Source organism: Bicyclus anynana, chromosome 2 (assembly GCF_947172395.1).
Source record: "Bicyclus anynana chromosome 2, ilBicAnyn1.1, whole genome shotgun sequence".
In the NCBI taxonomy this organism is placed as follows: domain Eukaryota; kingdom Metazoa; phylum Arthropoda; class Insecta; order Lepidoptera; family Nymphalidae; genus Bicyclus; species Bicyclus anynana.
In genome coordinates, this window is record NC_069084.1 from 11,071,916 (window position 1) to 11,098,692 (window position 26,777).

Genomic DNA, 26,777 nt, shown 5'->3' on the forward strand with positions numbered 1-26,777 from the left:
ATGTGAAAAAAATTAATTTAAAAAGCGAGAATTTAAAAAACAATTGGCGTGAATAATACACACTTGATTTTTTTCAGAAATTCATTGAAAATTTGTGACCGTAACTTACATATTTTTCAACAATAATTCTTATTGTTGTCTTCATCTAGTGAGAATGGTGGTCCTAATTTGGAGATGGATGAAATTTTCAATCTGTTACCATCAAAGTCGAGACGCATTTACTTAAATACTTAACTACGATACCTACGAATACCTACGAAAAATTTTATAAGTGGAGAAAACAACAACGAATGGATTCACTTACGAAAGTAAAGAGTTTTTTAAATTATTATCTCCCACATTATGTTACCGGGTAAAAGCATCTCCCTTAATATCCAAAATTGTTGGCTTTGTACATTTAATTTTCAATTAAAATAAATCATTGAATATTGTACTAAACTATTTTATTTTCTCGCAATTGTAGTGAAAAGCAGAGTGTAACACGTGGGGCTAAACCCATTATAAACTCGGCTTCTATTTAGGCGGCCCTCGCCTTACGTCTCGGGCCCTAAAAATACCTCGTATATAATGGGTCTCTTTAGCCCCTTGTATAACAATCTACTATTTATTGACTTGCGAATTTAATTTTAATATTTTAATTTGAGCGAGATTTGAAGACATGGCTGTACGGTGTAATACCTTTGCCACATGGGAAAGAAAAAGGAAAAATAAAATTAAACAGCGAGAATTTAAAAAAAAATTAGCGTGAGTAATTCACACTTGATTTTTTTAAGATATTCATTGTGAATTTGTGACCGTACCTTACATATTTTGCAACATTAATTGTTGTCTTCATCTAATGAAATTGGTGACCCTAATTTGGAGATGGAACAAATAGTAAAAGAAAATTAGAAATTTTCAATCTGTTGCCATCAAAGTCGAAACGAATTTACTACTTTTAATAAGTGCATAAGCATCTTCCCTAACATCCAAAATTGTAGCTTTTTTGTACATTCAATTTTTAAATTAAAATAAAATTAAATTGAATACTGCACTAAATTATTTAATTTTCTCGCAAACGTAGTGAAAAGTTTAGTGTAACACGCGGGGCTAAACCCATTATAAACTCGGTTTCCATTTAGTCCCTACCAAGTCTCGGATCCGTAGGTCACTGGCAACACGTACTGTTCGAAGAATTTCATTTTCGTAATTAACGGATAAAACGCAAATGCGTATACTGCAACTGTCCCACTGCTTAAAAAAGGACGAATCAATTTTTATTATTTGAAAAGTATATGATATTACGAATCTTGAAAATTCATCCAAGTCCATTTCCTCTGTGGTGGTTTCCTGAAGAAGGCCCCTGTGGCTCCGTTGCTCTTAACCAAATTGAACTCTCCTTTGAACCGCTCCTCACATCCAGCTTTGCATTGAAATCCCCCATCTCAATATTGTAGTAGGAGTGCGAGGCATGTATGGCTTTTGATATATCTTCATACAATACCTCTACATCCTCGTCGATTTGTGTCGAGGTCGGCGCGTAAACCTGTATAACCATCATCGAATACCGTTCGGTAATCCGGTGAATGAGGTACGCTACTTTACTCAACACACTCGATTCGTTGTTTACGAGGGACTTGCAGACGATTAACCCATTATCACCCTGAGACAGTTGGTCGCCCTCCCGGTAGTAGAACAAGTTGTCAGATTCAAAGGTTATCGAGTCCTCCCAATTTCTTCGGATTTCAGACAGACCTGTTACATACCAGCGCAACTTGCTTACTACTTCTTCCAGCTCGATCATCTTTTCGTCGGTCCGTAAAGTGCGTGCATTAAATGTTGCCAAGTCTAGTCGTCGGAGTTAGCAGCGGAATCTCCCCCGGAGATTCTTGACACCCCTTGCCCCGCCGATACCACAACTGCCAGAGACGGGAATAGCGGGGTCATTGGGGACTAGGGCTGTTCTTGCACTGGTCTATGATACTTGTGAAGTCTACCGAATTAAAATGGTTGTACCGCCATTTATCGGTAGTATATTAAATACACTATGAGAAAGAAACATAATAATTATGGTCATTGACATAATTAACAATGTAATAATCTGAGTTGACCTCTGCTCTTGGTATAAATATTCAAATGAGATAAAGCTTCTGAGTCTAGTGTGGGGCTTTAGCTTCAAAAAACGCAGAATTAGAAGTTCATTTATTTCATTTAAATCTTTAAATTATGACCCTCATATTAATAAACATGGATTGAGATTTAAGCCTAAATTTTCTGCAAAGTAAAGTGGACCTATATAGTCAATAGTCAATATTCATTTATTTCAATTAGGCTAAATTTCGCACAAGCACTTTCGAAAAGTCAAAGAATTTTCATATTAAATGATAATGGTGATAATAATTAGCCGTAAACTAAATTTACGAGGGTTCCAAACATTACTGTTTAGAGTTAACAAGTTTTACTTTACTTTGGAATATTTATAAATAAAGCTGATAAAGATTTAGGTTTCTCGGATTTTCGGTTTCTTTCATCTGGTTCTTTAAAAAATGACTTAAATTAATATAACACTAGTTAGGCACCGACTTCAAATTGGTATATACCATTGTAGCGGTTCGCAAGTACGTTTGTGTTTTTAATTGGTTTTCTTTTCAATATTTTATTTTTTATTGGAATCTGAGTTGTAAACATTCAAAGAAATGACAATCATCATAGCTAATAAAATCGTCTTTATCACTTCTAACAGACTGTACTTCTTCTGATTATTATCTTACACATTTATAATGTTGTATCCAAAATTTATTAGCAAAATTGAATTAATTTTTCAAACGAGGTATAAAAACTAAAAACCACCAATGGTTCTCTAAGGCTATTTATTGCAGAACTATAAAATATTGATGCGACCCAAGAAACTTGATTGCCGGAAACGTTTATTATAACAACATGTGATTGTTCAAATATAAATTGTAATGCTTAGCTGACTACGTGATTTTTACGATCTTGATTATCTAGTAGAATTGCCTGGTTTTGATCTGTAGAGTTTCTACATAGATCTATAAAGGGTTTGTAGATGATTTTATTACAGGATAAAGGTTTTTTGATAACTATATGTTAGTTTTATAGGAAATGTGTTGATTTCGTTAGGCTTTTGAAATTGTAATGATTAACGTCAAAACAATATTAAAACTAACAAACACATTGTAGTAGATTGTTATTCCTATAATAATATAATAGTTTACATCATTGTTGGTTACATAAAAAGAAATAACTCGCATTCGACATACGTGTTGAATAATATAAATAATACGTTATTTCTCACCATGTTCTAGATGGTTAAGGACACAAATTTTATTCACATTAACACTTCAAAATGTACGGTTAGTAATATTAAGCCTTTTTGTTTTACTTAATTAGTTATTTTTATATTACTTTTGTTTGCAATCAGTTCTTTCTTATTTTTGATAAGGTAAAGGTGAAAATGATAACAGAATTTAAAACGAAATAATTTATTCTATACATTATGCTTACTTAATTATATAGTTTACCTTTATTAAGATGGATAAAAAGATAAAGGAAATAAAAGAAAAATATCTTATTAAACATAAAAAATATTCCCATCACTAGCAAATGAGTGTAAATGTTCATCACATCGACTGTGTTTCAAGTGATTCTAATGCAAAATGCATTTTCATAATGAAGAAATTAACTGTCGACAACCGCTCTTGTATCCCCAGAAGTTCTATCGTATGTTTGATTTTGTTATCTATACATATAAATAAAATTGAAGTGTTTGTCTGTGATTTTAAGATAACTGTGTCTTCTCAAGTGCTTATAGTTATTTTACACGACACCAAACCACATTTTTTTTATTCTTGTCTTGTCTGTTTGTTCGTGCTAATCTTTGGAATGGCGGAACTGATTTTAACGGAACTTCCACTGGAGGATAGAGGAGATTATGGAGCAACATAAAGGCATGGAAGGAACAACATGAAATTTTATCTTCACACGAGATTTGATGTTTTCAATTATCATGATAATTGTGAATGAGGTTTTTTTTAAAAGTACAACTGCTGAGACTGTTAATTTATTCTTATCAACAACAACAAGAATGGTAATTTATTCTTGTTCTGAAGACTCAGTACGCTCTGCTTCCAGAATCAGTAGTAAGATTAAAAATTGTAAACAGATAAGACATTGAATTTCAAATGTAAAGACTTTTTGGTAAAAATATCTGACTAACGTGAGAATGTTAATTAACTCTTATTTTAAAGACTCTCAGTACACTCTGCTTTATTGCAAACAGAAAATACATTGAAATAGCAATGTGCTAGTAAATTTTTAACAATTTAACTAGTAATAATTAATTAACTAGTAATAACTAATTTTACAACTAACTAAACTACTAACTAATTCTTCTTCTAGACACTCTTCCCAGTACACTCTGTTTTCAGAATTCCTAGTTAAATTATTGCAATCATTGAAGACATCGACTTTTAAATGTGCTTATATGTGTTTTAGGCAAATTAAATACATGACGAAAAGAAATTAGGTTTTTTGTTGGTCATGTATTTATTCGTTGACTTTTCATGATGTGTATTACAACCGAAGACGGTAAAAATTTAAATAAAACATTAAACATCTTTTTACAAGATGATGTATATATTTGGCTGAAAATTTGAATAAGACATCAAACATCTTTTTACAAGATAATATAAAATTAATATTTGGCTGTAGCATTCATAGTCCATTTGATATAATCTACTAGTACTATAATCTGTTCTATAACAGATTCAACCATATTTTGGGCGACGAAGATAATAGTATCTACGATCTTATGCCTAATCTTATTGACCAAAAACCATCTTCCGATTACATTAAATACAGATTCAGTGAACACTTTAGTAAGAAAACTAGCTACGCTTGGTGATTTATAATGCTGATTTATATATTTTTGTATATGCTAAATATGTAATTAGTTTATTTAAAGAAGTATGCATATAAATGCATTGTAACTTTGAAATTATTTTCGCGCAATAAAATTTCAACGTGATCATTAAACTAGTTACTTATTTTTAAATACCAGATAAGTAACTGCTACGTGTTAAAGTCTTCGTAACTATAATTAAAGTGAGTATTTACCTTGCTACTTAGTACCTAATGAAGTGTAAGTAAGTAGTAAACTCTGCATATTATTGTGTTCAGAAGAGCATATGTATTCCAACACTTTTCGTATTACTACAAGTTTCGTAAAATTTTAATTTAATTAAAAAAATGTGGTTTTATAGAATGAAAACCTAGATCCTGTAATTTATAATTTATTCCCGTGAATAATTTAAAAACTTTTGTTTATTATTTTTGCAGTTGGTCCTCCTTAACGTCTTCCAAATTTTCTATTACTCGTAGATTCAATACACTACTGACTATTCTCTAAATCGTTATATCTATTATTTGATTTTAATGACATAATTAAATAGCAGTTACAGTACACAATAGACAATTTTAATATACTAAATTTGATAACGCTTTCCTGATTTGACTCCCGCGTTTATAACATTTAGTTTTCTTTTTACATAACATATTATTTTTTATACTGCAACATTCCCACTATTTAAAATAGGACGAATCAACTTTTATGATTAGAAAAGTACGTAAAGTAAGAAGAGTATCATTTTACGAATCTTGAAAATTTGATACCGCAGTGTTAATGTAATAACAGTCCGCCATTATAATAATTATTGTAAAAAATTAAAATTAAACACAAACATTTTTATGCTTCGTGAAACACGTGTAACATGAATTTGTTATAAAATTTAGTTGTTACAGAGCTCGGGAAATCGCAAGTTGTTTGAATTGTTTGCTTTCAGATATGAAGCCATTATCTATAATTTCCGAAGGGAGCCAAGTGAATCAGATATTATGTGCGGTTTTGAGTAAGTATCAATGTTTTTATTATTATTATCGATAAAAGTTTTTTTTTTTATTGAGAAATAATACAATAAGGAACTTAAGCTAACTTATCCTAATAACTATACAAATCATGCCCACGTGAAATGGTGGCAAGAATACTGGCTGCATTTCTGCGTTGGACAGCCAGGCTGATCCTTTGCGCAAAAAATGAGCCAGCCTTTCTGTCACCAGTCGAGGCAACTAGCCGCGGTGAAATGATTCGGTAAAATTTTTTGGCACTGAAAGTGCATCAAAGTTGAAATTCGATTCAATTCGAAAATAAATCAGCAAGTCCTTTTTCAGCTTTTGTTACTAAGTCTTGTAAAAGTTTTGTAAAAGTGAATGTAATTTACGAGTTCATATTATGTAAGTAATACATTCGTATTCTTTATTTATTCTAGTTTCTATGCCAATGTTCGCCTACGGAAATTGTATAGGATGGATGTCCCCGATGACTATCCTATTGCAGTCGAAAAACTCTCCTACGAGCATTCCTCTTACGGATGTTGAGGTTACACTTTTTGATTTTTATATATATTTGCTGATATACTTTTTGAATCTTTAGTCTGAATTGCCTTTGTTTTATTAACAACTTTGGTTGTTAACAAATAGTTAACATTTTAAAAATGTAAACAACACCTTCAAGACAAGAGTGAATAAGCATTTTCTAGGCAAGCGCGCTCCAACCTAGACCTCATCATTGCTTTCCACCAGGCATGATTGTGATCAAGCACAAGTCTATTATGAAATTAAAAAAAAAAAAATTAGCGAAATGACGTAAGCTTAAGTATTAAAATGGATAGTGAGCCAAGATTCACAAATATCTCTATATTGCGCACTAATTACTCAAAATATTTCCAAGTTAATAGAAAAAATATATATTAAATCGCATTTTAACCGCAAAATTCAGCAAGATTGCTTATATTATGCTTATTTTATACATACTTGATTCTAAGATTAGCCTAATATCCGACAGATATCATGGATGGCTTCGCTGCCATATCTAATATGTGTGCCGGCGACATACCTCGTAGCAACACTGGGGGATAGGTTCGGACGGAAGTTTGCTCTGCTCTTCATGTCGGCTGTCAGTGCTGTAAGTGTCACTATAAATTACAGTTCTATATATTATTTTACTCTTTGACTAAATAAGTTATATCAAATCTTAACAGAAATATTCAAAAAGTAAAATACTTACGACGCCGGGTGGAATTTAGATTTTGCATTAAAATTATCTTAAAATCAAAGAAATCAGCCTATTGCTTTATATGTGCAGCTTGAAAAAAGACAAACATTAAACAGCTCTTTTGATATCTGTATTTATGATTCATATAACTTATTTTTCAAAGAAATGATATCAGATTACGTTTACAGATTTATCAACACGTCTAGCAACTTTATTGCATGACTTTTATTTTTGGTTGTTTTGTCTTTTAGCAATTCAATCATCAACTTCTATACAGGGTGCTTGGGAGTATTTCCCATAACTCTTGGGTTTTATTCTTTACGGAAAAATAATTAAAAATTTCCAAGGAACATGTGTTCCTGTGTGTATGTTAAAATGAATATTTTCGGAGTAAAACATAATTATTTTGAAAATAGATCTTAAATGGTGTCCCTTATATCGCATCCTTATATACCTGGCCAAACTTATTCATTGATATCATGAAGTAGCTTACTAGTGAATTGCGGAGTGCCAGTTGCAATATATCGTCGATTTCGACAGTCTTACCACTACGATTACGTATTTTAAAATGCAAGGATAGATAAAGGTGACTATCCTTTTAAGTCGGAACTATTTGAATTACTTGGTATAATGGTAAATGGAAAACATAAAAAGTTATTTTTAGGTTAAAAACAATTAGCAATGCAGTTTGGGTCCTATAAGTGGACTTGTCACCTTGAAGTTATGGGAAATACTCCCGAGCACCCTGTATAACTACTTTTTTGTGACTTTGTTATGCTGAGTTATATAACAAGAATACCCTAGGGTTCCACGATACTAAATTAATTGTATCCAACCTTCAAGGTTCGCACACGTTCCATTTGGTCAAAAACCTTGAAGGTTGGTTACAATTAAAGCTGAGTTATGTTTTATAGACAATCTGGATACTGAAACTTTCATCTATGAACATTTGGGTGTTCATCGTCGCTCGTATTTTAGCCGGCGTAGTGATGGCAGGCAGCTGCGTTACTTATCCGACATACATCAAAGAGATTTGCGAAGATAATATCAGAGGCGCTTTAGGATGTTGGGTAAGTATTACCTGCAAAATTGATTTTGAGAGATTTATGAAATTGAGAAATACTTATCCACGGTTAAATTTTTTGGTAACTTTCCTTCATGCTTATTAAAACCAAAGAGCTGAGTTCCGGTTTGAAGTGCATGTCTGCCAGTGTTTTTTTGTTCGATTCCTTACATGTTAGCCCTGATGGTAAGTGATGATGCGATCTAAGATGGAAGCAGGTTAACTTGTTAACAGGAGGATGTATTTCCGGTTGTCTGCCAGTGGTTTTTTGTATTTTTTTTCGATTTCTTACATTTTAGCCCTGATGGTAAGTGATGATGTGATCCAAGATGGAAGCAGGTTAACTTATTAGAAGGAGGATGTATTTCCGGTTGCACGGCCGTTGGTTAAATTTTGTCTATAATATCTCTTGACGAGATTATCTCGTTGGTCACATGTTAACCGATAACTTGACGTACGAAGGACCTCTTGGCTAAAAAGTCCTCAGAAGTAGGTACCTATTACGGCATGAGCAAAAAATCATTGTACCAAAATGCTGCATAAAGTCATGAAAGCCAGTGATGTCAGGGCCTGATCCAACAATTTCGGCTCTACGGGCAAAGATAAATTTTGCCGCCCTTTCCATACTTATGTTTAGGGTTTCAAACGTAGGTATATGTACGTATAAAAACGAAACCCTTGTAAGATCTCTCAAATGTCTGTCTGTCACAGTTAATTTTCTCCTTTTCTCCGATTCTACTGGACCAATTAAATAAATTTTACCAAACTTCATTTTTCCCGCTCTGGGCAATGCCCCCCCACCCTCCCTCGGGGTCTGAGTGATGTTCTTCATTGTCTGTAGAAGTGATGGTATTTAGAATTAGGAGATTTTTTTTTTACAATTTGATCGAACAATGTAACTCAAACACGATTCTAGTTTGCTTATACTTAAAAAATGTGGGTTTTAAAAATAATAATTAACATTGATTTCTAGGGAGCTCTGTTTTTCACCACCGGGAGTCTGTTCGCGTATATAGTTGGAGATATATTGAGTTACCAAACTATTCTCATGGTGTTCTTGGCTATACCAATTATAAACATTCTAGTATTCCTTATGATGCCTGAATCACCTTCATACCTTATCAAGTATGGAAAAGAGGAGGTAATGTGATTTTTTAATTTTTTTAGTCATCATCATCATTATCATAAACCATATTCGGCTCACTGAGCTCGAGTCTCCTCTAAGAATGAGAGGGGTTAGGCCAATATTCCACCACGCTGGCCTAATGCAAATTGGCAGACTTCACACACGCAGAGAATTAAGAAAATTCTCTGGTGTGCAGGTTTCATTACGATGTTTTTCCTTCACCGTTTGAGATACGTGATATTTAATTTTTTTTAATGCACACAACTGATTCGTTGGAGGTGCATGCCCCAGACCGGATTCGAACCCACACCCTCTGGAATTGGAATCAGAGGTCATATCCATCGGGATATCACGGCTCTATGTAATTTTTTTTAGTATTAGAAGAAAAATATTTAAGTAAATAAAAATAGACAATGTAAAATTAGTAATTACAGGAAGCAGTGAAGGCTTTAGTTTGGCTTCGTTGTAGAAGGCAATATGATCTGACTATACAACGAGAAATTGACTTTATGAAAAGAGAACAAAGGAATGACGAACTGAAAGGGAAAAATTTAATGAAAACTATTTGTAAGTAAATAATGAAATAATATTATAAAAAAAAAAAAATAAAAAAAAATTAAAAATGATCTATGATAATGAGTTAGGTAAGAAATAAAATATTAAAAAACTAGCGGACGCCCGCGACTTCGTCCGCGTGGAATTAAGTTTTTCGCAAATTTTGCAAAAACCATAGATTTTCTCTAGATAATCTCGTGTTAATCCTGGATATTATCCATCTTCGTTTAAAATTTCAGCCAAATCGGTTCAATTGTTGAGGTGTTAAAGAGTAACAAACATCCATACAAACAGTATAATATGAGTAGGATAGGATAATAGTTAAAATTATGTAATGTACGTTTTTTCCTAATTAGCACAACATCTATATCTTCATTAAATTGTGGAAATTTATTATTAAAATTCGAGTTTGGGCAAAATGTAATTTTGAACTACCAATAACAAGATTAAAGACATTTTGTTTGTTTTAATACATAAATTAAGCACTAGGTAATTGGTTTAAACCTGTTTTTAATCTAGTTATAATTGTTAATTACTTAAAGAATTGTATAGGTAATCATTAATCAATCGATTATTCATTGTTACTAGATAAAACCTGTACATTCGCGTAGATACCATTCCCCACGGAATATTACTTAATTATTAAATCAACCATAATAAATAGTAGCCAGACCCCTTTCTAAATATACAGTTTCGTTCAGCCGTTCTAGATATACAATAGGTGAAATTATTTATGCGTGTTGCATTAGAAAAACTCCGTTTTTAAGGTGGTTTGTTCGTTTTAACTTGGTTTGTCCTTAAATATTACTACTTACCCTTAAATTATAAATATAAATAAACATTTATCAATTATTAATCCAAGGATTTCAACAAAATTGTAATTATAGTATAGGGATAGCTCTCTCCAAGAGGCCAGTTAGTAATAATCTTAAATAATATTTAGATTCGTTTAGATTAGTAGGAAATATTATAAACGCGAAAGTTTGTATGGATGTATGTCTGTTTGGATGTTTGTTACTCTAAAGGGATTTGGCTTAAATTTGGAATGGAAATAGATTTTATTCTGAATTAACACATAGGCTACTTTTTATCCCGAAAAAATCCATGGATTCCCGAGATTTGCGAAATCATGATGATTTTGATGGTATGAATGTTTGTTACTCTTTCACGCCACGACTACTGAACCAAATAGATAAATACATTACAATATTGAAATTGGTGAAATAAGAGATATCTTACGAGCAAATCTATACTCTATACTAAATATAAAGCAGAAGAGTTTGTTTGTTTGATTGAACGCGCTTATCTTAGGAACTACTGGACCGATTTGAAAAATTCTTTCAGTGTTAGATAGCCCATTTATCGAGGAAATCTATAGGTTATATATTATCCTTGTTTTCTTACGGGAACGGGAACTACGCGGGTAAAACCGCGCGGCGTCAGCTAGTGTGTTATAAAGATTATTTTTTTCAGTGACAGATAAGATCCTCTTTCGGGCTTTCCAAATAGCTCTTGTAGCAGCTTTGGCCCGGGAATTATGTGGTGCAGTGCCAGTATTGAACTTCGCTGCGGATATATTCCGGCTCGCGTCAGGGGTCACAGGTTTGGTGCTCAGTCCCAACCAGCAGGCCATGGTGCTCGGGTCCGTACAGTTGTGTGGGGCGATCATGGCATCGGGTATCGTCGAGAGATGTGGTAGACGGGTTAGTATCTAACATGTTATCGCCGCGTTGCAACGACTTGCGGTACGGACGGGTTCAGTGTGCTGGCGTTCGAGCCGTCCACATCTCTTGTTGTGTAATTCTTTATGGGTTACTTGAGATAGGCGAGGAGAGTGACTTGAGTGGAAAAGGGGAGTGTTTGTTAACAGTCAAAGGATCTTTTAACCCTACACACAACGTTCACAAGTGCGTGACTTCACTCAAGGTCATTCTCTGCCATTCTAGGGTCTCAATTTTGTTACAGTTTGATTTGTTAATAAAGTTGTTCTGACAAATGTTGTGAATCATAACCTTTATTCGACATTAGTTTTCTTATTTTTGTAATCACATCTAAGTCTGCTAAAAAACATCATTATCAACATTCAGCTCACTGTTGAGGCTGGAGTCTCTTCTCAGAATGAGAACGGTAAGGCTAATATTCCACCACGCTGGCCTAACTGGCTGACTTCACACAGAAAATTAAGAATACTCTATGGTATCAAAGCTAATTTTCGTTAGTTTGAAAATATATTCTTCGTGTTATTGTGTATTAATAAATGAATAGATTCAAAGTATTACTATACTTCACTACAATCGTGCAGATGGAAAGCAATGAAAATATTGAGGTTAGGAGTGGGACGTGCTTGCCTAGAAAATAAAACTTTTTTATTATCCATCAAATCAAAATGGAAAACAAACTCTGTTCATAGCTTTAAGTTAGAGTGTACCTGTTTAACTATAACTATAAAGCTTAAGCTTAAGCACAATATATCTTCAACAGAACAACATATTAATCATTTAAATAAAGATGTAGAGGTTCTTTATAAGTCTCTGTAAACAAGCAAAAATAGATTTCCACCTTTTTTTTTTAGGGAACAGAACAACATATTAATTAAAATAAATTAAAACAAAGAATTAACAGTATATTAAATTTAAATAAAAAATAAATAAAATAATTATAAGAAATACACACCATCTAATTGTTCACCCAGAGGCAAGGTACCCAATACGCTATTACCCCTCTGGATAGCAAGGCTTTACCTTTGGGCCAAATAAGCGCCAGCTCTTGGGCCACCTGATGCATGGACCAATTAGTCAGACATATTGAAATTTTTTGACAGATGCAACCTCGAAAAAAGATGACGTATTGCGTCGTTCCCTCGCTCTAGGGTTGCCAACTTTTTTTACAAGTAATAAAGCATATCTCGTGCTTTTTCTTTTGAAAAATGCAACCATTCCATCAGTATTGTCTGACGTTGTCACGTTCAACTATCGTCAGTAAACCGACTTTACAGACAACCGATTTTAACTAGACAACAAGTAGGTATCTACCTCATAGTCTTTATAAAATTGTTCATACATATACTCGTATTGCATATATAATGTCTTTTTTTACATTTATTTTCAGCCACTTCTGATTTTAACGTGCGTAGCTTCTGGCCTCAGTATGTGCATATTGGCGACTTGGTTCCTACTCTACGAGTTTAATGTCAGTCCTCCCGGGTGGGTGCCAGTGGTCACGTTGTGCGTTTGCATCTTCTGTGATGCTTCAGGACTGATGCCCATTTCCATTGTCATCACTGGCGAAACGTTCTCTTATAAGGTATTGAAACTAGTTACTCGTACAAGTTACTAATAGTAAGATAGTAATAATTTTTATAACACATTTGCTCGTAAAGTATCGCTTATCTCACCAATTTCAATATTGTAATGTATCTCATTTCGCACATTTCAGAAAGTGTGTTCAAAGTGTGTTTCCTCGCAAATGTGTTATAAAACGTCGTATGACATACGTGCGCTCTTATAATTACAGCCTCTGCTTCCTTACTATAGCTCTCGCCTTCGGCTCGAGCTGCAATATCGCCTACGCTGTAATTTCACACTCGCACTTATATCATAATGTATTACATTAAATATTATTACAGTAAAGTCAAAGTCAAATTCAAAATTCATTTTACTTCAATTCCGCTTACTTTACAACAGAAAATAGGTCTTTTACCTTTATAACAGAACGAAACAGAAATTCAAGCTTATTAGATTATGTTGATAGTAGTACAATTAAAGCTTAAACAAAAGAGAACTTCACTAATTTGATTTAAAGTATTGATTTTGTTACGAAACAGATGTCTAAATTGAACTCTATTAATAAGCCATAAATATTTTTATATTACGTATTTCCATATTTCTAACTAAGAACCTATACCTAAGTGATACATTAACAGAGGAATTGACATACGTTGCAGTGGCACCTCCCGTTGAGTGTCGAATTCTCAAACGCATGGAGCTTAAATTCGACACTCAGTGGGTAAACGATCCCCTGGGAGCACCCCCACAACGTCTATGAATTCCCTTTGTTGATATGATAAACTTTTTGTTTTTAGTACCGAGGAACGGTGTTGGCTACAACGATGGCAATATCTTCATTCGCGGATTTCTTTCAACTGCTGTTTTTCAAGCCATTAGCAAAATCTATTGGAGTATACGTGGCGTTTTACTTTTTCGGAGCGATGTGCTTAGCGACGTCTTTGTACGTTTTATTGATTGTACCAGAGACCAAAAACAGGAAGCTAGAGGAAATTTATGACGACCTGCAGAGTAAAAAGGGGAAGAGGAAAATCGAGAAACACACATCTACGACTAATGTACCCTGATTTGTAATTTAAGTGTACCTCTGTAAAATATATTTAGTTTGATGTAAAATAATGATGAAGATGTCAATGGACCTATTTGTTATATTACGTTTTATATAAGATTCATATATTTGTAAATTCTTAGGTAATCTGAACCTAAATCAAGATAGTCCACAGTGGACAGGACTTAAGCAAAATCAGAAAAAAACTGCACAATTCAACCATGCATTGAGAATTAAACAGAATTCCCAAAGTTTTATAAAGACATCGTGTTATTAAGGGGTTTTAATTCGTGATATTACTAAAATAATCTGGTGGACTTCTGTTTAAAATCATTATGTAATAAGTTTGAAGTAAATATAAAATGTATAGTTTATTTTAATTATAACATTAACAATTCATATGACTGAATATTTAAATTATTTTAAATTTATTACTTATTTGGTTTTTTTAATTAAAAATGATGGTCTCGTAATTTACGTTAATTTGACTAGTAGAATAATTAAGCAATAATAAAGTGAAATTTATCTATTATGGCAAAAAAGTCCTAAATTTATTTTTATCGACTTGTTACTATTACCTTTCGACGTAGATTCTAATCTCAAATCATAATCATGTAGGAACCTCTTTAAATGGTTCAAATAAACATTTTAAAGCCTTCCAGGCCCTTCAGCTTTATGATCTTTCTTAGAATGCGTCGTTTACGAGAAACGGAATTTATTAAACAAACTAGCTGACGCCGCGCGATTACACCAGCATGGTTCCCGTTCCCGCTAGAGTATAGGGATAATATATAGCCAATAGCCTTCCTCGACAAATGGGCTATCTAACACTGAAAGAATTTTTCAAATCGGACCAGTAGTTCCTGAGATTAGCGTGTTCAATCAAACAAACAAACAAACTCTTCAACTTTATATATATGTATAGATGAAATATATAGGTTTATAAAAATTAGAGAAGAAAGAGAACAAATACTGGTCGGGGTGAACGATACCTAATATAAAAACTTCAAAATTTCAATAAAAATAACAGTGATGAATAATAATTCTTTGAATATTAAAAATGATTTATTAAACAATAAAAAAATTACAATATTTGTACCTAGTAGTTACGTCAATGTTACGAGAATCTAGGTAGTGCTTAAAAAGATTTACTATTATCTTTTTTTTTTATTTATTATTCAACAAAAAACACATTTCAATTAAGCCTAACCTCAGTGCAACACAAACCACAGTTGGTTTAACTGTGCACTGGTTATTATTACATAATACAATATTTAAGAATAAAAATAATTAACAAACAAAAGAGAAAAAATACCAAGAATAATCATTATAGGGTAGTATCTAAAACGTAATTGTAAAAGGACAACTGTATAATTCGCTAACAGAGTCCGCTAGTCACTAATAAATAACAGATGAGGGTATATATTTCTAATGCCGGATCTTAGACCAGAAAATATGAATTTCTCATAACATATTCATTTGACAATCTCTTCGGCGCAGTTGTAGTCTCAACAGAGAGGTCCTGTGTTTGATTTTTTTACGAGAATCTAGGTAGTGCATAAAAAGATTTACTATTATCTAAAACGCAAATTGTAAAAGGACAACTGTATAATTCGCTAACAGAGCTGCAAAGTGCAAAGGCAAAACGGCATCGACGTTGAATAACCCGTAACCACTAAACCTTTTGAAGTGAACCTTGATTACACGAACGATATTCTTTGCAATCCTTCGATCTTTATCTGAAATAATTAACAATTATTCAATAACATAATGGAATTGTTCAAGATCCGGAATACGACATATCTTTCTTTTCTAAGTATATATCTATACTTATAATAAATCTGTAAATGTTATCGCCGTTTAGTGTTGGAAATAGTAGTCTGTGACGGATATGACGCCGCTCGATCTCGTGTTGGCTTCAGTGTGCTCGTGGCGTTCGAGCCGTCCACATCTATTGTTGTGTAATTCTTTATGGGTTACTTCTAATAGGCGGAGAGAGTGACTTGAGTGGAAAAGGGGAGTGTTTGATATCAGTAAAAGGCGCCTTTAACCCTACACACATCGTTCGCAAGTACGTGACTCCACTCAAGGTCATTCTCTGCCATTCTAGGGTCTTATTTTGGTTACAGTTTGATTTGTTAATTAAGTTGTCCTAACAAGTGTTGTGAATCATAACCTTTGTTCGACATTAGTTTTCTTATATTTGTAATCACCTTTGAGTCCTATAATATCAGAAGTGGGATAAAGAACTTGTGCCCACATAATGAATAAAGATAACGACGTAATTTAAAACTACCCTAAATCAGGCCAATCGTTTTCCATTTCTTTGTTAATATGGTATGAAAGCATTTTTTATAAAAAGAGGGTAACAAATTAATTTAGTATAGTACACTGATGAGTTTTATATTACGGTATTGTTAAATTCGAATGTAAATATTGTGTAAATCGTGATTTCAAGTTTTAAGTATTGACGGTATAAATTTAGTATTGACGGTATAGACAGAAATTATTTAGAAATTATGTTTCACGGTGTTCTCGATAGAATTTCGCGTTTTAATATTATGACAAGACGCGAAATGTTGCCGTATACATTTTGTGTTAATAATTCAACTTATAACTGTTTGAAATTTGTGAATTTTGATTACCGGATTAAGTAACCCTTGCCATTTTTCGATAAAAATAAGTCGTACATGACCTTGCATATACCTTGGTGACTTGGACTATACATAACCCTAGATACACAAGGCCCATACACACTCATTCGATTAAAAATGAGTCATACACGACCTTCAATAGTGGTTTGTACACGCTCAAGTTGTCAGTGTAAACGCAACTGCACCAGACACGAACGCGATCCAGGGACGGATGCGCCACCAGGATGGCCGAATGTTATCGCCGTTTAGTGTTGGAAATAGTAGTCTGTGACGGATATGACGCCGCTCAATCTCGTGTTGGCTTCAGTGTGCTCGTGGCGTTCGAGCCGTCCACATCTATTGTTGTGTAATTCTTTATGGGTTACTTCTAATAGGCGGAGAGAGTGACTTGAGTGGAAAAGGGGAGTGTTTGATATCAGTAAAAGGCGCCTTTAACCCTACACACATCGTTCGCAAGTACGTGACTCCACTCAAGGTCATTCTCTGCCATTCTAGGGTCTTATTTTGGTTACAGTTTGATTTGTTAATTAAGTTGTCCTAACAAGTGTTGTGAATCATAACCTTTGTTCGACATTAGTTTTCTTATATTTGTAATCACCTTTGAGTCCTATAATATACATGTAATATATTTCCAAAATAACTATCAGGGGGAGATTAGTGATCGATCATCATCGTCATCATATCAGCCGATGGACGTCCACTGCAGGACATAGGCCTTTTGTAGGGACTACCAAACATCACGATACTGAGCCACCTGCATCCAGCGAATCCCTGCGAGTCGCTTGATGTCGTCAGTCCAGTTGGGAGGTCTACCAACACTGCGCTTTGTAGTGCGAGGTTGCCCAACGTGCATCGGCTCTTCGGCAAAGACGTACCGCCAAGCAATTTAGCGTTCCGGTACGATGTGTACCGTGGAGGTACAGGAAGAATAAACTTGTACCTCTTCTAAATAAGCCCACTTCAATCTTAGACTGCATCATCACATAACATCAGCTGACCTATTCACTATTTTGGTTTTTAATATCAACCTATTAAAATAAACATCAAATCAAGTGAGAAATGTCATCTACCTACTGTATGATATCCACCAATAGGCACCGGATAACATTTGTTACATATAATCTCAATTTCATTTATGTCAACTAGCATACGTCAAAGATGTCAAAGATCGAAAGAAAAAGTACTTTCAAATTAAGAACACTTACTTGAACATGGATTATTTAAATACAAGATGAGCGCCATTTTCCCTTTCGTTATTTTACTGTACAAGGTTTGGCAACAGATGCACAGTATAATTTCTATAAACAAACTCTTAGACATCCAAACAAATATACCGATTGTGTGAGAAGAAAATATAATTATGTCCCGCTGAAAAATGGTTATAAAAATGTTAAATATTTTATTCATAAAGTAATCTAATAGACTATCATGCTTATTGCTACTGCCAAGCAGCTTTGCTGTTTCTTCTAAGTGCTATGTTATGTATGTAAAATGATGGGCACAGGAGGCCTAACAACTAATTTGAGATGCACGAATATGTAATATTCGAGGATTTCCCAGCCCTCTGCATCACTTGATATTCTATTCTGTAAGTTATACGCGTATTTTGGTGGACCATCATCTTGTTTCTTCAGTATTTACAGAAATTTTAAAATATTGAACAGATTATTCAACTTTCACATGTTAATGAATTGAGACATAGACAAGCTGCTGACCACAGATATAAGAGGTAACTAGATTTATAAAGTGCCAATTCTTTGTATTGAACCCAGGGGCGTGGCCCAAATGGATGTTTAATATTTAGTGAAAAATTAAATATGTCACCCTTACTTTAGAGTTGAATATTATATATTCCTTTTGTCACAGAACAAAACAAGACAGCTAGTACATGCGCTGACACGCTTGCGTTGTTCCGCACATCCGGGTGTACGCGGGCCACGTCCTCTTGCTACTTCTATTGCTAAAAGCGTTAGCTTTTAGCGTTGTCTGTTCTGTGCTGCTGACTACATACTTTAACTGCATAATGAACTAAAATATATTCTAATTAAAAATACATTTTATAAATAAATTACATTCGTGCTTCGAGACCATTCTATCCAAACCTGGACAAAGCCCATTGACTGTAGGAATTGCATGACCCAGTGAGATATTATCTGAAAAGAAACATTAACATTACACGTACGTAAGTGATTTTGCTTATGTTTGCAATACTGGATCACAAAGTTGCGCAGTAAAAGGGTTGGATAGTAGAAGGATGCATGCGAATGAAATGCGTGTATTGAGACGGATGTATGGTGTGACAAGAATGGATAAAATTAAGAATGAGGACCTACATAATATGAAGTCTAAAGCGGCGCTAGTGACACAAAAGTTAAAGAGTAATTGTTGTAAAATGGTTAGCATGGTTAGATGTGGAAGGGTGAAAGACACATTACAAAAATTTTGAAACTACAAGTGGAAGGATACAGGGTGAGAACAAAGAAGAGATAGTTGGAGAGTGCTTAAGAAGACTATGTAAATAGAGTTTGTGATGAATTGGACAATGGAAAAAGATCACATATCTGGTCGGTTTTAAATGGGATAAGGACTTAACAAGTATGTATTCGGCGTATTGCCATATTAGAGGAAACGCTTTTGATTACATCGTATACAGTGTAGGACTATAGGTGTTAAGATTGCCTGCGCGTTTTTAACAAATCACGTTGAAGTAGTTTTGCTATTTGTTTCCAAGTAATAAAATCGATTAGAAAATGAATTTACCGTTAATTGTGAAGTTTTATCCAATTTTGCTAAAGAATCTATAATAGATTCAAAAACTGTGTTTATGTCTTTCTCTTCATGATTATTTTCCCTTATCATTCTTCTTATAAAAATATTTCCTTCTTTGTTTTCGATTTTCTTAATCCACTTATCAATTTTCCTCGCCAAAAAATATATAATAAGTGCAATATAAAACAACTCGAGGTCGAAAATTAATGTTAAAAATAAAAATGCTCCTCGTGACCAAAGCCATAGGGGATCTACGCATAATTTCATAGTCAATAACGCAGCATACAAAACCGAAATTGCAATTAAGAAATGACGAACAAATTTTTTCAAGACTTTGGTGTCATTTTCGTCATATAAAACAATGTCTATTTCCTGAAGCTGCAGAAGAATATTTGCGTAAAATTGGCTTCGGACAATATTTGAAACACTGTGAATTGTATGATTTATTGCGTATAATACATAAACTGTAACATAAATGTAGAGTATAGAGTCTGCGTAACTGTCTAGAAATGACACCAATGTAAGGTAAAATAATGTGTACATAACCAAATTTCCTAGTACTGCGAAGAGAATATCTCTTTTTGAAATTTTTGATATGTTATTACCATCCAGTTTGTATTTCCTCATGCAAAAAAGAACACTTATAACATAAATGGGCTTAACAATACGCAGGAAAGTAACTTGAAGCATATTTGTTTGTTGGTTACAATATTTTGTGGTTGCTACGTTGTGTCGTATTTAGGAGTGGCATCCGAATCAATCAATTAAATAAAGTGCATGCACTCTGAATTGTTTATACTGACGAACCGTAATTGGATAACTTCGATCATTCGAAATTAAAAATCAACACTATTCTTCTATTTGTAATCACAATGATTGTTTAAGTAAAGTAATATATTAATAATTCTCATTTATTTAAGTTTACCGGAATTACTTATTTTTGTGTACCTTTTTTAACCTTTTGTGTATTTCAAAACTTAAATTGGTCCGGTAAGTGATTTTCCTTTATTTTGCTTTTCTTTTTGGCTTTCGTAGCTCAAAAAGAAATTTGTAACGGTTAATTTATTTTGGATGACTGCCGCCTCTATCTATCTGTTTCCATTATTATTTGTTATCATCATCTAGGCCCTAGGGGCATTTTCGATATGTTTTATCGTTAAACTATTATCGTATCATGCTGTTCCCATTGTATCCTGAAGACAGATACTTGCAATAAAGGCATACGATTTCTACTGATTTACGTCTGTCGTGCTCACCGATCAAATGATTATCTTAACAATCTGTCATCACGGAAATCCTATCGTGCTGTCCTAAATGAAAACACCTTCTTTAATAATATGATTTTTCAGAGGCTACTGTACTAACTATTGCTTAGATGGGCAGTTCTAACGATATGTTATACACTATACATGAGGCTGCCCTTTGAGCCTGCCATTTGAGCTTGGCATTTTGACGCATTTAGGTCGATTTTGGATTTTTTCGATATTTTTTTTACTTTTACGTAATTTCTAGTATATATATATATATATATATATATATATATATATATATATATATATATATTGTACAGTAATGTTTTGTACATACAATCGATAGATTTTAAAACGAGCTAATGATAAAAACCTACATCATAGTTGTAGCTTCACTTAATCAAAAGTTATACTAACTGGAAATTTCGAAAACTGACACAATTACCTCCAATTAGCAGCGATTCCCTCTCCACTGTATGTAACTTATCAGAGTTTTTCTTTGATTCCTTCAGCTATCAAATGGTGCATCTACCTTGTGGATAAATATGAGAGTTACGTTGCTGCAACAGCAAAATGTATCCCTCGATTTTGATATATTTGTTTTTTTTGGAATGACACCCCACTATTGACGCAATTTTAAAGACCTATTCACGTCAAAAGTACATTTTATATTCCAAAGAAAATATAAAAACATACTTGAAAAAATAATGGATCTAACACTCCATCACACACACATCTACACATGTTTCACAAATATCATTAATAAAAGTTCACTAATGGAACAATCAACTAATATCAATTACATACATCCTTCATTCGTTAATGAAAAACGTCTGTTATTGGTGTCAGTCTGAATTTGAGAATACTTCAATACTCATAGAAAAATGACTCCAAACACGTATCTTGGAAATAATTACGTTGATAAAACTTTTCAAACTGCTCTGCTACCGTTAAATCTTCTGCAATACATATCATTTCTTTCTAAGTTTACCATTCGGAATAATTTCATTCATCCTAAGGGATACATTTACTTTTCTATGTCATTTTGTTTTGTTTGCATATTGATATACGCTCATTTCGCGCATACAAAGCTCGATTGGCTATTCGAAAGTTCTATGTACTTTAATACGATATATTTTGCAATGGTTTTCAATTTCGTATCCTATTCCTGCGATGGCATCTTGTTGTATGTCAGTCACATCTACAGCAGTAAGTATGCTGTAGAGTTTGTGTTGAAAATCCAGAAAACTATTAATACTTTTAGATTCGTCTCCAAAAATAACTTCAAAGTTTGGAAACGTGGCAACTGGATCTACGTAGGGGGAATCTACTTCATCTATTTCATTATCGGCTTGTTGTATATAATTATTATTCGTGCTACGTTTTATTCCATTTTATCCTGCTTTGCTTATGTTTTTATCTTTCTGTATTATGACGTTAACATAATTTGCGCTTTTCGGTATGTGAAATTGTGTGAAGACTGTCTCACTTTGTGGATTGCAAACGTTCGAATCTATTCTAAAAGATATCAAATTGATGATAATGAAAGCAAAAAAATAAATAAATATTACATTAATGGACTTTTAAACGCATACTCAGACATTTTAAACTCATTTGATATGATTAAAAACATTTCTCAATTACCGGTAACTTTTTTGATTCATATTTTTCTAAAAAAAATAATGTTTTAATGCTATAAGATTATACTTTTTAAATGGTTATGTGTTGCTTGTTTCAGATTTTGTTACAAATAATTGATACTTTTCTCCATGGGCTCATTTATGCGCAGCTTTTCATAGAAATGGGAAAATTTAACCTTTTAGTTAACACAGCAGTAAGTAAAATTTGTGCATTTATATATCTTCTAGCCCCGCGGCTTCACTCGCATAATTCTCAATCCCTTTAGAATAGGGGGATTAAATATAGTCTATGACACTCACGAATTGACGGCTTCCGCGGCGCAGTGGTATGCGCGGTGGAATTACAAGACTGAGGTCCTGGTTTCGGTCCCCGACTGAGGCCGATTGAGGTTTTCTTAAATGGTCCAGATCTGGCCCTATCGGCAAACACGTACCGCCAAGCGATTTTGCGTTGCGGTACGATGTCGTGCAAAAACCGAAAGGGGTGTAGATGTTGAGCCTCCTCCTGACAAGTTAGCCCGTTTCCATCTTAGATTACATAATCACTTACCATCAGGTGAGATTTGTAGTCAAGGGCTAACATGTAAAGAATAAAAAAAAATAACAGGGCTTTCTAGTAGTAAAATATTATTAAAAAACAGGTCAATGAATCCAGAGGTTAAAGAACCACAAACTTTATATATTTATATGACTAACATTAATAGAGATAAATAAATTCATAGTAAATGAGAACAATTTGCATATTTGTTTTTAAAATGTAGTGTGAAATATACATGGTGCAGATCTCATTTTTCATCTGTTAATTTGTTCAAGTATGACTCAGTAATGAAAATGTGTGCGTCTCACTTACCTACATATTTGTTAAACTGATAAAATTAACATTGAAATGATATTTAAATTTTCTCTTCGCCCTTTGAAAAGTCAGTCAGTTAATTCGAATAATTTTAAGAGTATTATTATTTTACTAGAATTTCTGTTATCGTTTCAGATCTCCGGTATTATTGCGCAATCCTTTGTTTTTTGCTGGCTAATAAAGAACATTGTAATTATCAGTGTCTGTATCAAGGGTTGTGAAGAATTTTATATACACCTGATAGAAGCTGAAAAAATGTGTGCTATGTATTTAGAAACTTATAAGTTTCCTGGTTTGTTTTTTTTATTTATTTAACTTACAAAATCGTTAGTAGTGTTAAGTGCTACATGGAAGGTCACGTGAACAAAGTGACCTAAAGAAATAATAGTGAAAGACTAAGATTAAGTTATTGGACATTATCTTAGTATAATAATAATATATTATAAGTTTAGCTTAAAGTTAAATCTCTAATTAGTCACATAAGTAGACTAGATCGTAATTTTATGAAGTACCAAATTGGTACTTTACATTAGAGAGAAAAAAAAACAAAATCGTTAGTTTAAATTTCGGTTAGATCCAATGGGCTCTTAGTCATATTGCAATCAGAATCACCACATACTTTGGAAAAAATCTATCTAATTTGAAATTGTAATAAATTTTTACTGAGAGCAACTGTTGAGTTTCTTGCTGGTGCTTCTCAGCTGGACTTACCTTCCGAACCTTTGGTAGAATTACAACTAGTCAACCTGGATGTTTCAAAAGTGCCTTTATAAAGTAAGCCTACTTGTAATAAAATATGAATTTCGACTTTGATTTGAACTAGCTTTTTTTTTTTATTGGTTTCAGAATTAAAGAAGTTATACAAGAATGTGATAAGAATCAAACGAGCCAAGTTCAGTAAGATGACTGCTTGTGGTGTTCTAACTATCGATGCAACGTTACCTCTGAAGTTTTTCGATCAATGGGCAGTTTATATTGTAGTTCTTTTGCAGTTTGCTTTTCATTAAACAGTTGGGACATAAAATTCATTTGCAAATGTTATTTTCTTTTTTATGATCCATTTTTCAAAATATATAACAGAGAAGAATGTTTTTATTATGTTTGTATTATTATGAAAAACAGAAATAGGTGGTTGATAGGAATTAAACAGATGGTCCATTTGCTGTAAAATAAAAACAATAGAATAACTCTTTGCAGAGGATAAAAAGGAACGTGTCTTACAATGCGTTGCTTACCGCACGTCTATTTGAAGCATAGATAAGTATTAAGTCTCAGAAAATTTTATCAGCAATAGTAGTTTCTACACCAAAATTAAGTAATACTGCTTGGTGAGCATAAGCTCGGTAGTCCTTCCACAATAGAGCTCTATCTTTATCTCTAGTTCTATCTAATTCGAAGAAGTTCGAAGAGTTTTTGGCGTATCCAATAAATAAACTAATTAACCAAAGAGAAGTAGTTGTTAAGGACCAATAATAAGATAATTAGCTTATATAGGGAAAGGTAACATTGCAGATCTTTTGGTGAAGAAAAAGACCGGGATTGAGAAGAAGAAGAACTATTTATGCTCATTGCTACATAGGTGATTTATTTTTACACAATCAAGTCCTTTTGTAAAACGGTGCTATAACCAAGTGTACAGTAAGTGAACACTCGTCAATACCATGGTCAGATCGTATTACATTGCAGATTGACTGCAATATTGAAGAAACAGTTCTATTTTATTGAATGCATTTATAGGTCTGTTGTGGACATTCTGTCACGGTCACACACATAGTGTGGTTGTGCGGTAGTTGTTACAAGGTAATTAAAGAGCTGCGTGACGTCTGTAGAATCGATAGCATCTGAGTTACAACGTATTATTGAGGATATTGTTACAAGATTATTTCAGAATTCATCTATACTAATATTATAAAGCTGAAGAGTTTGTTTGAACGCGCTAATCTCGAGGACTACTAGTCCGATTTGAAAAATTATTTCAGTGTTAGGTAGCCCATTTATCGAGGAAGGCTATAGGTTATATTTTATCCCCGTATTTCTACAGAAACGGGAGCCACGCGGGTGAAACCGTGCGGCGTCTACTAGTAGTAATATATAAGCATACAAGTCATCTATCAACTTTTTTTTATTCTTTACATGTAAGCCCTTGACTACAATCTCACCTGATGGTAAGTGATGATGCAATCTAAGATGGAAGCGGGCTAACTTGTTAGAAGGAGGATGAAAATCCGCACCCCTTTCGGTTTCTACACGATATCGTACCGGAACACTAAATCGCTTGGCGGTACATCTTTTCCGGTAGAGTGGAAACTAGCCAACGCCGAAGCTTCCCACCAGCCGAAACCTGACATCTTTTGTTTTTTATTTAGCCCTTGACTAGCTATTTAATGGGACTTCAGCGGCGTCCGCGTCCGCGACTTTGTCCACATGGAATTCAGTTTTTTATAAATCCCGCGGGAGACATGGATTTTTCCGGGATGAAAGGTCGCCAATGTATTAATCTCGAGTAAAATCTATTTTCATTCCAAATTTCAGCCAAATTGCCGCAAAATTGACAAAGTTTCATACAAACTTTCATTACCTATCTTATCACCTTGGGGATAGAATTGATCAAAATATTTCCTACGTCATAACATCTACCTGTATGCCAAATTTCAGCCCGATTCGTCCAGTGGTTTGGACTGTGCGTTGAAAGATCTCTGTCAGTCAGTCACCTTTGGGTTATATATAATACTAGCGGACCCGGTCAAGCTTCGCTTTGACTTATGTGCACTTCTTCCCTATCCCTACTCTAACCCTACCCTACCCCTCCCTACCTCTACTTCTTCTGCTTGACTCTTAAACATTTGTATGAGAAATAGAAAACGGTTGTTTTTATGGTTTTCCCGGCAATTATTCTAGTTTTTCTCACCTTTTAGACCTTCTCTATACCTCCACGAACATTTCAAGACCAAGATAAGATAAATCCGCTCAGCCGTTCTGGAGTTTTAGCGAGACTAACGAACAGCAATTCATTTTTATATATATAGATTTAGATTTTTTCCCGGAAACATTCATGGTTCCCGTGGGATTTATAAAAAACTGAACGAATGAGCGGCGGTAAGTAATATTTGTTGTCATTTCATTGTCCCCTCAAGTCCACCACTTGATGTCACAATTGTTCCGCGTCTCTTTTTATTAACTAATAGATCTAGATTGCTATTAATTGCTACCGCCAGTAGCTTCCTTTTGTAAAAATATCTCTATGGATAATGTTTTGTAAAAATATCCTCAAGGATAAAGATGTTTTGGATATTTTTAACACTCAACACTCAACTAGGATATTTTTATATCCTAGTTGAGTGTTAGTGAAAATGCTGAACCGTCTAAATATATAAAACTCTAAGGTGACTGACTGACATAGTGATCTATCGACGCACATCCCCAACCA

General features: G+C 33.6%; 3 protein-coding genes across 5 annotated transcripts; 2 read left to right on the plus strand and 1 right to left on the minus strand.

The window, feature by feature from the left end:
* Positions 1-1,297: 1,297 nt before the first annotated feature.
* On the minus strand, positions 1,298-1,783 carry LOC112043258 (uncharacterized). The gene has a single exon (XM_024078582.2). The coding sequence runs from the start codon at positions 1,781-1,783 to the stop codon at positions 1,298-1,300; it is 486 nt and encodes a 161-aa protein (XP_023934350.1).
* Positions 1,784-3,603: 1,820 nt separating this feature from the next.
* LOC112043231 (facilitated trehalose transporter Tret1-like) lies at positions 3,604-14,814 on the plus strand. Of its 3 annotated transcripts, none has more exons than XM_024078548.2 (10): positions 3,604-3,720; positions 5,841-5,906; positions 6,324-6,433; positions 6,899-7,018; positions 8,023-8,178; positions 9,145-9,312; positions 9,732-9,864; positions 11,326-11,555; positions 12,961-13,155; positions 13,934-14,814. In XM_024078548.2, exons 1-10 carry the CDS (start codon positions 3,657-3,659, stop codon positions 14,201-14,203), a joined length of 1,512 nt encoding a protein of 503 aa, XP_023934316.1. In that variant the 5' UTR covers positions 3,604-3,656; the 3' UTR covers positions 14,204-14,814. The 3 variants fall into 3 exon arrangements, with proteins under 3 accessions (XP_023934316.1, XP_052744332.1, XP_052744338.1); XM_052888372.1 differs by lacking the exon at positions 3,604-3,720 and adding an exon at positions 5,485-5,620 and having other exon boundaries at positions 13,934-14,812; XM_052888378.1 differs by lacking the exon at positions 3,604-3,720 and adding an exon at positions 5,541-5,629 and having other exon boundaries at positions 13,934-14,812.
* A 6,747-nt stretch (positions 14,815-21,561) lies between these two features.
* Positions 21,562-24,251, plus strand: LOC112043190 (uncharacterized). The gene is made up of 2 exons (XM_052885344.1): positions 21,562-22,214; positions 24,197-24,251. Exons 1-2 carry the CDS (start codon positions 21,742-21,744, stop codon positions 24,249-24,251), a joined length of 528 nt encoding a protein of 175 aa, XP_052741304.1. The 5' UTR covers positions 21,562-21,741.
* The last annotated feature ends 2,526 nt before the right edge of the window (positions 24,252-26,777 follow it).